At 35.6% G+C, this 12,253-nt stretch overlaps 1 protein-coding gene across 5 annotated transcripts in view; it reads right to left on the bottom strand.

Annotated features, from left to right (window-relative positions):
• LOC127872790 (signal-induced proliferation-associated 1-like protein 2) overlaps window positions 1–12,253 on the bottom strand; it is an 87,940-nt gene that overhangs the window by 44,570 nt on the left and 31,117 nt on the right. For all 5 annotated transcript variants that reach the window (XM_052416179.1, XM_052416180.1, XM_052416178.1 and 2 more), the window contains exon 3: window positions 5,939–6,084. In XM_052416179.1, the coding sequence (XP_052272139.1) occupies window positions 5,939–6,084 (146 nt within the window). The remainder of the gene's footprint in view (window positions 1–5,938; window positions 6,085–12,253) is intronic.

Raw genomic sequence — 12,253 nt, 5'->3', positions numbered from 1 at the left:
AACAGCTTGTGGTTTCAGAAATGTCAGAGTACGTAGCTCTTTTTACAGAGCAAGTTATGTCCTTTTTTATAATGAAGGTTTTGGTCACATGGGTACAGTAACTGTTGTGGTCAAATGAGTCATTTGTATGACACAATCCTCGAGGAAGTACAAGTGAAATAATGTGAAATTCATTTCGTTTACCGGATAATAAAATGTGGTAACAGACTGGCCAGGCAGACTTTGGCTGCAACATATGTTTTCAAAACAAAGGGACCTCAGTCTCATTTACCATTGAATGTCATATAGCTTGGACACACTAAAATGACATATATATATGAACTCTATTTGCATAGATTTCATGCTTAACCCTTTGAGCGCTGGAACCGGAATTTGAAGGCCTTTGCAAACAGTTTGGATCCAGATGAGACGCCACAGAACGTGGCGTCTCATCAGGATCCAAACTGTTTGCTATTCTGATAGTATTCTTTGAAAAAAATCGAAGAAAATGCTAATTTTAGAAATTCAGCAGACGACATTTTAGCAGATGACAAATTTCCCAGCATGCAAAGGGTTAAGGAATTTCCTATATTCATGCTCAGCTTTCTTCTTCCACTTGTTTAATAATATCAAAATATTTTGATTACCCTGACATTCATTTTACAAAACTCTAATAATTAAAATAATATGTTCAACCCAAGTTTACAAACATACACGCCCATAAGGAGCAGTATCAGGTCAATATGTCCTAGCTTAGCAAACTGCTAGATGTGCATTTGAACTCTAATGGTATTGAAAATGCATAAAATATGTTAATGGTCCTATCAACATTCATGGCATAAATTACTTGGATCAAAACATGACACAAATTAGCCCTGAATATCAATATCAGAGTCAGGTCAACTTTAAACCAACTTTGGCGTGACTAGCAAAGGCCAGTGAAATGTCAAAGTTGGCCTAGTTTGACAACTATTAAGAGATACCGTATTTTACCATGTATAGCGCGCTACCATGTATAACGCGCATGCGATTTTTTAAAGCCAAAATGGAGAAAAAAAAGAATTCAAGACCAAAAACCTGAAAATTTGGCCGAAAATGGCCGCCATTCTTATATTGCGCAATCATTTAATCTGAGTTTTTCGGGCGCTTAATTTTTTGTTTTAAAGTAGGGAGAGTTTATACGATCAGGAGCATGGGTTGCAAAGCACTATATTTTCGACAATTTTTAAGATTATTCTCTCGAGAACACCGTTATGTCCTTATTTCCGCTACGCATGTTTGCGTTAAATTCGAACCACTATTACCTATTCCTCACATTTGAACAGTGTAACATTTTCATTACCTGCCGCTCACAACATCGTATGACATCTTCTTCTGCAGACCCGCAACATCTCAATGTCCAATTTTACGCAAATCGTCCGTGGATCCCATTTTATTTTTCATCGACTTAAATATTTCCCCATTAAGAGTTGCTCCCAATAATACCAGTTTGACCCGGTATTTTGCGCCTTCACTGCGTCTAGTTGATAAGTATATATAGTAAGACAAACAATACACCCGAACGCTCAATTCCATACAGTTGGCGTTATCCGCGTAAAGCCATTTGACAAATATCATTTGCTTGTCTCTATTGAAAGAAAATAAAACGAGTCTATATCTCTATTGTTGGTTTGTAACCTACGTAGTATACTCGCACAGTAGCATATTTATGCAGAGATCGGAAAATCATTGATAAATGTATTCGTCGTTTCAATGCTTAGGGCCTAGTAATTTCGGCAAATCGGAACTCAACTTACGTAAAACACTTGCTCAATTAACCGTTGAACTCCACCTCCGTTCTTTGCAAAAGGTTCGAAGGCGGAGCTTTGCACGTGCTATTATTTAATTGGACGATTGCCATTGAGGAACAAACACACGATTGGTTCGGCATGTTGATTGCTAGACAAAGGAAGCCAATTTTGTCGGCGAGAAACTTGTCGCTTTATTGCTTCAGACAGGAAGCGGCTTTCCTTTGATGACGTCAAACTGTCAATTCACATGGAGTGCAAATTTTCGGAAATGCTAACATTAAACTTTGGATTAAATTATCAAAATAAAGCAAAAGCGAAGTTGAGAAATACTTATTGAAATAATTAGCCTTAGTTCAAATAAGACGTTTTGCGTTGTAAATCAACGAGTTTTCATGACAACGAAAACTTTAACAAACAATACCGCGGCGCACAGGGATCGATATACCTCGATTTTTTTTAATGAACAATCAATGAAGAAGTGTGAAAACACCAACAAAGACATTTTTTTTTCATCTTTTAATTTTTGTCAAAACAATTACTACCCCGTTCATTCCTAACCTTTCCCGCTATTTGTTGTTTCGACAACGGCCCCTTCAGTCTATAACATTATAGGGTGTAGTTTTTTTGCAATAACAAAAATGGCGGCAATTGTGAAGATTTACGATTACGAAATGGATTTTTTGCAATTTAGCAACCAGGAAAGCGTTGTGTCAATGTATTACGCGCACTGAATTTTTATTTTGAAATTTGAAGGTAAAAAACTGCGCGCTATGCATGGTAAAATACGGTATGCATCTCTTGATTGACAAGTCAAGCCAATTAGGGAATCACACTTCATTACACATGGTCTGCCTTCAGTAATGTAGCTAGCCCACCCCCAGGCAGCTTGCTAACATGTGTACACCTCATCACATCCCATCATTAGTTCAGCTGTTAATTAAATTAATCATACATTTCAACAGTATGTTGTACCAATTAACCACCTATGCCGATTGGTTGAAAGTAGTGTGCTGCATGATTTTTGCCCATATTTTCCTGGTTCTGATAAATACATGTTATGAAAAATGCTTTTGAAAGTCAATTTGACATTTCTAATAACAATTAACAAATAATGAATTATTCAGTATGGAGCCGATTTTTATGCAGTCAAGTTGTTAGAAAGCAACACACCCAACCGAAAGCATGATAAAGAGATGTCATTTAAGAAGTTCCCTTACCAACATTATATACTTGAATTATAAAAACAAGAGATGTGTTTGTCAGAAACACAATGCCCCCTATTGCGCGGCTTTGAAGCCATATATTTGACCTTTGACCTTGAAGGATGACCTTGACCGTGAAGGATGACCTTGACCATTTACTTCCACCACTCAAAATGTGCAGCTTAATGAGAACGCCGCTTTGAATTTTTTTTTTTACCTTTGACCTTGAAGGATGACCTTGACCTTGAACTTCCACCACTCAAAATGTGCAGCTTCATGATAACGCTGTATTGAATTAATTTTTTTCACCTTTGACCTTAACGGATGACTTGACCTTGAAGAATGACCTTGACCTTGAACTTCCACCATTCAAAATGTGCAGCTTCATGAGAACGCCGCTTTGAATTATTTTTTTGGGACCTTTGACCTTGAAGGATGACCTTGACCTTGAAGGATGACCTTGACCTTGAACTTCCACCACTCAAAATATGGAGCTTCATGAGAACGCCGCTTTGAATTTAAAAAAAAAATTGACCTTGAAGGATGATCTTGACCTTGAACTCCCACCACTCAAAATGTGCAACTTCATGAGATACACATGCATGCCAAATATCAAGTTGCTATCTTCAATATTAAAAAAGTTATGGCCAATGTTAAAGTTTTTGGACGGACAGACGCCATATATTTGACATTTGACCTTGAAGGATAACCTTGACCTTCACCTTTCACCACTCAAAATGTTCAGCTCCATGAGATACACATGCATGCCAAATATAAAGTTGCTATCTTCAATATTGAACAAGTTATGGCCAATGTTTAAGTTTTCGGACGGACAGACACCATAAATTTGACATTTTACCTTGAAGGATGACCTTGACCTTGAGCTTTCACCACTCAAAATGTGCAGCTCCATGAGAAACACATGCATGCCAAATATCAAGTTGCTATCTTCAAAAGTGAAAAAGTAATGACCAATGTTAAAGTTTTTTTCGGACGGAGGGACAGACTGACTGATATACTGACGGACAGTTCAACATCTATATGCCACCCTACTGGGGGCATAAGAATTATTTTTTGGGGGTTGGGGGTGGAAGGGATATATTGTGAGGGTGTAGTGGTCATTTATTAGATGATCTTTAATTAAAAAAATAAAATAATGGGGGAGATTGTGGGGGAATTCGGGGGGGGGGGGGGGGGGGGGGGATGGTTTGGGTGGAGTCTATTGTGGTATATCAGGTAAGAGTTGTTTTGTCAAAGTATCAATCAAATCTAATCATAAATAAAGAAGTTATGGCAATTTTAGCAAAATTTAATAATTTGACCTTGAGAGTCAAGGTCATTCAAAGATCAAGGTAAAATTCAACTTGCCAGGTACAGTACCCTCATGATAGCATGAAAGTATTTGAAGTTTACATTTGTAAAAGCAATAGCCTTAATACTTTAGAAGTAAAGTGGATCTAAACACAAAATGTAACCATATATTCAAAGTTACTACAGTGATTTTTTTTGCTTTAATTTGTTACAGCCTGTGCCTTTTGAATTGGGAAAATTAGCGAGATAAACCGTGAAATTGGGAAAAATAGCGCGATAAACCATGAAATTGGGAAAAATTAAGCATTATAAATAGGATTATAAGTAACAGAAGTGATATTGTTTTTAAGTGCATGTTCAGGGAGTTTTCTAGAAAAGGAGTCTGGTCAAATTGTTTTTTTTTTTAATCAATATAAGTGGCAAGTTTGGGAATGATTTATGGACAAAAATGACTAAATTCAAGTTATGTATTTTGTAAGATGTTTAAAAAATAAAGTTGAGACCTAGAATTTAAGAAATTATAATTAAGTTATATGCGACTTCTTTCTTTTTGGAAGTTGGGCTTTTTTTGGGAAATTTTGGTCAGAATTTGGGGAAAAAACGTGCATTTTTGCGATTGGGAAGCAGCCGAAATTCGGCTGTAAATTTGAGCAAAAAAAATCACTGTACTAAGTCAAAAAAGGGCCATAATTTCGTAAAAATGATAACCAGAGTTATGCAACTTGTCCTTTACTGTCCCCTTATGATAGTTTGCGAGTGTTCCAAGTATGAAAGCAATATCTATGATACTTAAGGGGTAAAGTGGACCAAAACACAAAACTTAACCAAATTTTCAAGTATAAAGGGCCCATAATTCCGTCAAAATGCCAGTCAGAGTTACATAACTTGGCCTGCACAGTCCCCTTACAATAGTTAGTAAGTGTTGCAAGTATGAAAGCAATAGCTTTGATACTTTAGGAAAAAAGTGGACCTAAACACAAAACTTAACCAAATTTTCAATTTTCTAAGTATAAAAAGGGCACATAATTCTGTCAAAATGCCAGTCAGAGTTACATAACTTTGCCTGCACAGTCCCCTTATGATAGTTAGTAAGTGTTGCAAGTATGAAAGCCATAGCTTTGATACTTAAGGAATAAAATGGACCTTAACACAAAACTTAACCAATATTTTCAATTTTCCAAGTATAAAAAGGGCACATAATTCGTCAAAATGCAAGCCAGAGTTATCTAACTTTGCCTGCCCAGTCCCCTCATGATAGTAAGTAAGTGTACCAAGTTTGAATGCAATAGCATTGATACTTTATGAGAAAAGTGGACCTAAACGCAAAACTTAACCGGACGCCGACGCCAAGGTGATGACAATGGCTCATTTTTTTTTCTCCAAAAAATAGATGAGCTAATAAGTTGCTAAAATGGCTTCCATTACTGTATGACACAGAATGATCATAATATACTTTATCATAAGTAAAAATAAAACTATCACAATTAAATTGGGATTTCATGAAAAAGGGGATTGTCTCTAAAATCTTCAATTTGTGTGGGTCTTTAGAACTGAAATCAAGATGCCAAAAGACAGAACGTTCTTGTGCCTACACAGTAAGGCCTTTCAAGATGACCACATTTATAAGTTGACTGCCGTCATTGACAATGAACATACCTCACTAGTGCGCAAGATGATCCTGTACTGGAACAGTCCTGGTTCTGACTTGCCCAGGTTGTTCCCTCGCTCCTCTAACTTCTCCCGCTTAACACTGACAGCCAAAGGACCAAAGTTGTCATCAATGCCAAAGTAGTTTTGGTGTTCTGAAAAAGGAAGTTAAGTTAACCGTTTTCCACCTAAATATCCATCTTGACGGGTTTGTTGTTCCTTATAACAACAAATTGTTTTAAAGACCTTTCTTAATACAGTACACTCCACGCGTTTTCCCCAATTTCCCTCCATACTCCGCGGGTTTCGACCTGGAGGGAGATTAAGAAAATCCCGCTATACGCGGCGTTTGCATGATTTTGGACGCGGCGGTTAACGATCGGCAAAACTGATAAGCCGACGCGGCGGCCCTCGGCGTTGGCAACGCGGGGGAAACTCCGCGTTTTACGAGATAACGATCAATTTAATTTTGTTTGACTTCCTGATTTTCAAATAAAATTACATTTATTACAAGTACATACATGTACATGTAGTATAATATTTACAATTAAAAAAAACCAACCAAGATAGATCGATCCCGACGTGGTTGTAGAAGTAGTTGTTGTTGTATAGAAAACTCGTTGATTTACGACACACAAAACGTCGTCTTTTAACTAATACTTACCAATTAATATAAACACAGTTTGCAACATTGTTTTTATTTTGATAATTTAATCCAAAGTTTTCATGTTAGCAGGTGATTTTCTATACTGAACATGTATACAAATGACCAAGGACCCTAAAAATCTCGGAAATCTGTGTGAATTGACAGTTTGACGTAATCAAAGAAAAGCCACTTCCTGTCTAAAGGCATAACTTACTCAAGTGAACACGTTCAACGAATGCATAAAGAATGATTTTAATTGTCGGAACAAAGTCAATTCTCTGCTCGCTAATGCATTGATTTTCTCTTTGTTTGTAGGTTATTCCATTGATTGCTTAAAGGTGGTAACTATTGACTTGATAATTGCATTTAATATTCACAGTTGTATTCTTGTTGCGTCGACATTCTAAACAATGTTTACCAGTAATTATGGACCAAATCGGCAGAGTGACATTCACACATGTTAATCCGTTTTGTCAAAACACCGCAGACAGCAGTCTACACAATTGGTCAGTAGACAAGCTTTCATGTTTTCATAACGTCAAACACTTAAAATCCAGTTCCGCCCAGATGTCTTCTTTATTCAGTTTACAGTACAATTAGTGTTAAAATAATTACTCTACTAAAATACCGTAACGATACAGATTCGGCGTGTTCGATTTGAAATTATTTTAGAGGAAATATCAACTTATTCGCGATATAATCTCGTTAATAAATACCAAAGAAACTTTTAACCGAAATCAACAAAATTTAATGTTCTCTGCGCTACAAAGTTTGTATCAAAAAAATCAATACACGCACGCTTTGCAGGAGTATACATTGTACCTTGACCTTGTACATTGCAGCATAATTTTCGCGCGCTTTTGTCGGGAAATATATACATGATGACTGTATATTAGAAGCATTTGTAAACGTCGTGTTAACAATTAAAAATCGTAGTGTGTTTCGGATTACTAATTATTATTCTCATTTGGAAATTTTACGGAACATTATTCTTGTGTCATATGTGTTATGATTTAAATATTAATTTGTCAAATGTATTATATTAGACTAATTCATATTGTAGACGTACCTGTGAATTAAAAAACATAATTTGTATACGTATTAATTTTCTATACAATTATCTTTTTTATACATGTACTACAGTATTTAAACAATTTATTATAACAATGTTTTTATTTTTTGGCATGCCAAGTAGCACACTGCTAACGCGGCGTTGCGCGGCGATCACTGATAAGAACGGAAAGTGTCTGCATTTACCGACTAGCCTAAAGTAATACACGCCGCGGGAATTAGCGAACGCGGCGTAACGCCGAGCGTTTTATTGAGTTCACCTCGCTCTTCCAACGCCGCGTGAACACTCGCTAGCAAAAAAAAACCCGCGGAGGGAGCGCGTTTTTTGGGGAAAACGCGTGGAGTGTACTGTAGGTTCAAGTTTTAAAAGCTTTATTTCAAATGAGAAATGGAATAGTTCCTTTAAATGTGTTTCTTATTCCTTTTTTTTCTGGCATAATAAATTTGTTGAGTTAAATTACGTTATTTGGTGCGTCATTACTCTTCAAGAAAAAAACAACTATAAAGTGATTGATATATATTTCATAATTGGTTTAACTCTTTCCCGCATAGATACATAAACTCCTGACTCAAATTATTCCCCTATACATCCGTATCAATCGGATTCTTACTGCATACTTATGACTTGTCCCGTCTCTAGTTGTTGACAGAAAATCCTGTATATTCCATTTTTAAAAGCAAATTCTGGTAAATATTTACTACAAAAGTGCTCAAGAATTTCATAAACACAATTGTGCGCCACTTTTTTTAAAGTATCAAATGAATTTCCGCATTCATGAATATTTAAAGATTTGATGCAATAGACGTTTATTCGGGACATGGGTATTCTCACTGAACATGCATACATCACTTGACACGTTGTGTGTGTTTTTATTTAACAATCAATACAACCATGCTTTTCATGCAGATGGCGTGACGTTGTACATCAGGGGACAAAAATTCCACTCGTCCACTCGTATTGACGAGTGAAATCTTGAAAGGACGAGTGAATTTCCCTAAAGCTCTCGTCCTACAGGACGAGTGAGAAAAAAAACTGATGTTAAAATACGTATTTTCTGACCAGTAAGACTCTTTTTCATTAAATAAAATCATTTCTTAAAGCATATCTATTCCGAAAGTAGAACGCGAATGAACCGGAAATCGTAATTGTAAATTTCATACAGCAGGTGCGCGTTGTTATGCGAGACTGTGTCCCGAGTAAATATTGGCTTTTTGGTGTAAACATTGCGCGTCCATGTTGACAGGGAACCATCTGACTTCATTCACTGTAAGTTTTAATTTTTTTTTTAAATTATTTTACTGCGAAGTACGGTTTTAAACCAGTCTGAATTTCATCTGAAAAATGTCTGACATACGAGCGTTCTTTAAAGGGGGCAGGAGCGATGTTCAACCATCCGAAATGGAAAGCACGCAAGCATTAGAAAAAGGAAAAAACAAATTTGTCTTCATTTATTTATTTTGTGTTCCTCATAAATAAAGTAAGATAACATTTCTTCTGTGATCAGCTGGCATGAATAACTAAGTAAGCAGCATTTTAGCAGTGATATAGGAAACATTGTTAGTCATATCAGTCCTTTGCAATCTTCTTTCACACATATTTGAAGGACAAGTGCATGTGTTTGCAGGACGAGTGAAAATTTTAATTCACTTGTCCTGCAGGACGAGTGCAATTTATAAATATTTTTGTCCCCTGTACATGTTGCAATTTTCACGCACTTTTGATTGACACAAAGGATCAACACAAAATACACAAGCCATGTTCATTTCAAGCTAGAATTCGTTAACATGGCTTTGACAATAACACTCGAAAGTGTGATTATTCATTTTAGAATTCAGCAAATCATATAAAGCTGTGTTTTATAAATTCAACGATAATTTGCTACAACTCTTTAGTAATTGAATTTATATTTTTACATTAATATGCAAGAAATTAAAAATTTCCACAAGAGGATTACACCCAATTGCCATCAATTGTCTTCTAAGTAACTTGCCAAAATTTCAACATGGAAGCAGAGCTCCAGATAAGGGTCGTATTTTCGTAATTACGAATTATTTTCAAGTCCGTTACGTATTTATTTTAGAATCTTTTTGTACCATTAAGAATTACAAAATCAAGTTACGAATATTATTTTTTAATTGGTTTGTATCGATTTTTATTGAGTTCTTTTCGCGTATTAAAGATCTTTGCGGTGCTTATATAGAATGGTTATCAGGTTTGTTTAACAAAGCGCATTTTTTCCAATAAAAGCGCAGTATACAGTCTATCTGTCAAAAAACAATGGCGGCGCCCAGGGAGCGCCCTAAAAAACTGCAAAGCGTCCAAAAACACGCTTTTAACATATTGAACGCAAAGTGAGCCGAAGTTAAATGTTTAGAAAGACATTATAGAAAAGATCTTATACGATGTTATATGTTCAGTTGCCGACACAGTCTGAAAAGCTAAACAAAAACGCGACACGACGGGTCCAAACTGAAACACACAAAAAATATTGAACGAGTGGAAGGGACAAGTCCCGTGGCCAATCGTTGAAAAGATTGAAGGGGAGACCCGTGTTAAATGTGAAATATGTAAAAATTCATCTAAGGCATGCAATCTAAACACAGTTTGAGCATATGAAGGTATTGGAAAAATAAAATTGTATAATACTGAAAAGACACTGTTGAACTCGTATAAATAAAGTTGCTAGTATGTTTATTTTGATTTTTTTGCACAAAAATAACCATTATTATTTATATTTAGGTCATTTAGAAAAAATAAGAATTATTTTCCAAAACTTAGTAGTAACGTTAAGAATAAAATTTCAGAGTTAAGAATTCTTTTTGAAAATCTGGTAGTAATTTAAGAATTTCACAAAACCTTATCTGGAGCTCTGTGGAAGTGTTAAGTTTGTTAACGGTAGGGACTGATGAACTGTGTGGAAGGTAAAGCAAAGCCAACACACTGCCACAAAACCTCACACTTATGGCAATTACGTCACTCGTGGTCTGCATGATTTTTCTGCAGGTATCATTGGCCAATATCAATTTTCCAAAACTACCACGCTCCACCTTAAGAGGCTTTAGTTGGGTAACATCTCTGTTGACAGAGACAGTAAATCGGTATTGTTTTTTTTCGGAGGAGCCCATAATTTTATCACTTTGATCTTAAGAATGGCTAATTGCAGCTTCTGAACAAATACACTGATTGGAAAATTACAAGTGCCTCACGGCACTGATTTTGAAATTAAAGTGCACAGGTGAGGGACTGTTTAATTGGCTGTGTAATACACTGTATTGCTAAATGTATTTTTTTAATTAGCCAAAACGAATCTAGAAACATCAACTAATTTTTATTTGTGCAATATTCAAGAACTTAACAAACATCATAACTAATAGGATTTCTTACATCCTTGATTGAAGTGGATGATAAAAATTTAGAGATTTTTTTGCCCATTATGTCCTTGCAACATGGTTTAATAAGCAGCATCAAAGAACTTTATACAATAAATAATGCAGTGTTAATAATTAAAGAACCCAGGGTCTCTATGTACCCTTATCTCAAAACTGCACTTGATATTCTACTTCTTGCTAAATTTAAGTTAACAGTCTTTAGTTATAAGTGCAAAATACAAAAGGTTATAAACAATCATTTAGACTATAGTTGCTCACATTACCAGGGCTCAACATTAACCTCAAAACCAACTTGCCCTGCCGGGCAAGCACTTAGAAAATCTACTTGCCCTGAACGTTAAGCCACTTGCCCAAAAATGAAACATCACATTAACTGTAAACCTCATATTTTTTAATAAAGATCAAAATGATACACCACAAAACCTTTTTTATTTTTGCACATTTAACAAAATGATTACAGCAATTTAAGTCTAATTAAAGTCTAAATTTAATGCTCTTTGTTCTTTTTTGCACTTGCCTGGGCGGACAACTAGATTATAAAATAACTTGCCCGGACCCAACTTTTACTTGCCAGGGGCAATAGGACAACTGTTAATGTTGAGCCCTGATTACATTTGTTCTTTCTATGTTTCTAAAAAAATTCTAATAAATTGGAAAAACAAGTTTTCTGATAAAATGTAGGGATCCAAAATAAAATTTCAATTTTCAATTTAATTTTACAATTTTAGCATGCTCAGCCTCTATCATGTTACTACATGTAAAATGTCAGACTTCATTGCAAATTAATGCTGAACTGCTGTGGTATTCTAAATATGTTCAGTAAAGCAGGAAATGGAGTAAGGGTATCATCCTTTATTATTGTTCAATTTTATTTATTCACAGGAAAGGAAAGAAAATAACAGAATTCGTCTGACCATTTATATGAAAGTCAACTAGACATCATATAGATACAACTTCTGACCAAGTTTGGTGAAGATCGGATGAAAACTTCTTGAATTAGAGAGCGGACACGGACCGACCGACAGACAGACAAGTTCACTCCTATATACCCCCCTTAACTTTGTTTGTGGGGGTATAATTATTACCCGTTAACCTGCAAGCAGCGCTTTTACAATTACATACATCAACACTAATTTCCCAAATTCAGTAAAAACGCTGCGAATTTTCCCAATCTAAATGGACCCGACCCCATTACCAAAATGGTGAAAACAATACTG

The sequence above is a fragment of the Dreissena polymorpha genome, chromosome 3 (genome assembly GCF_020536995.1).
Source record: "Dreissena polymorpha isolate Duluth1 chromosome 3, UMN_Dpol_1.0, whole genome shotgun sequence".
Classification (NCBI taxonomy): Eukaryota; Metazoa; Mollusca; class Bivalvia; order Myida; family Dreissenidae; genus Dreissena; species Dreissena polymorpha.
The sequence above is the reverse complement of the archived record's forward strand: the minus strand, read 5'-3'. Positions and strand labels throughout refer to the sequence as shown.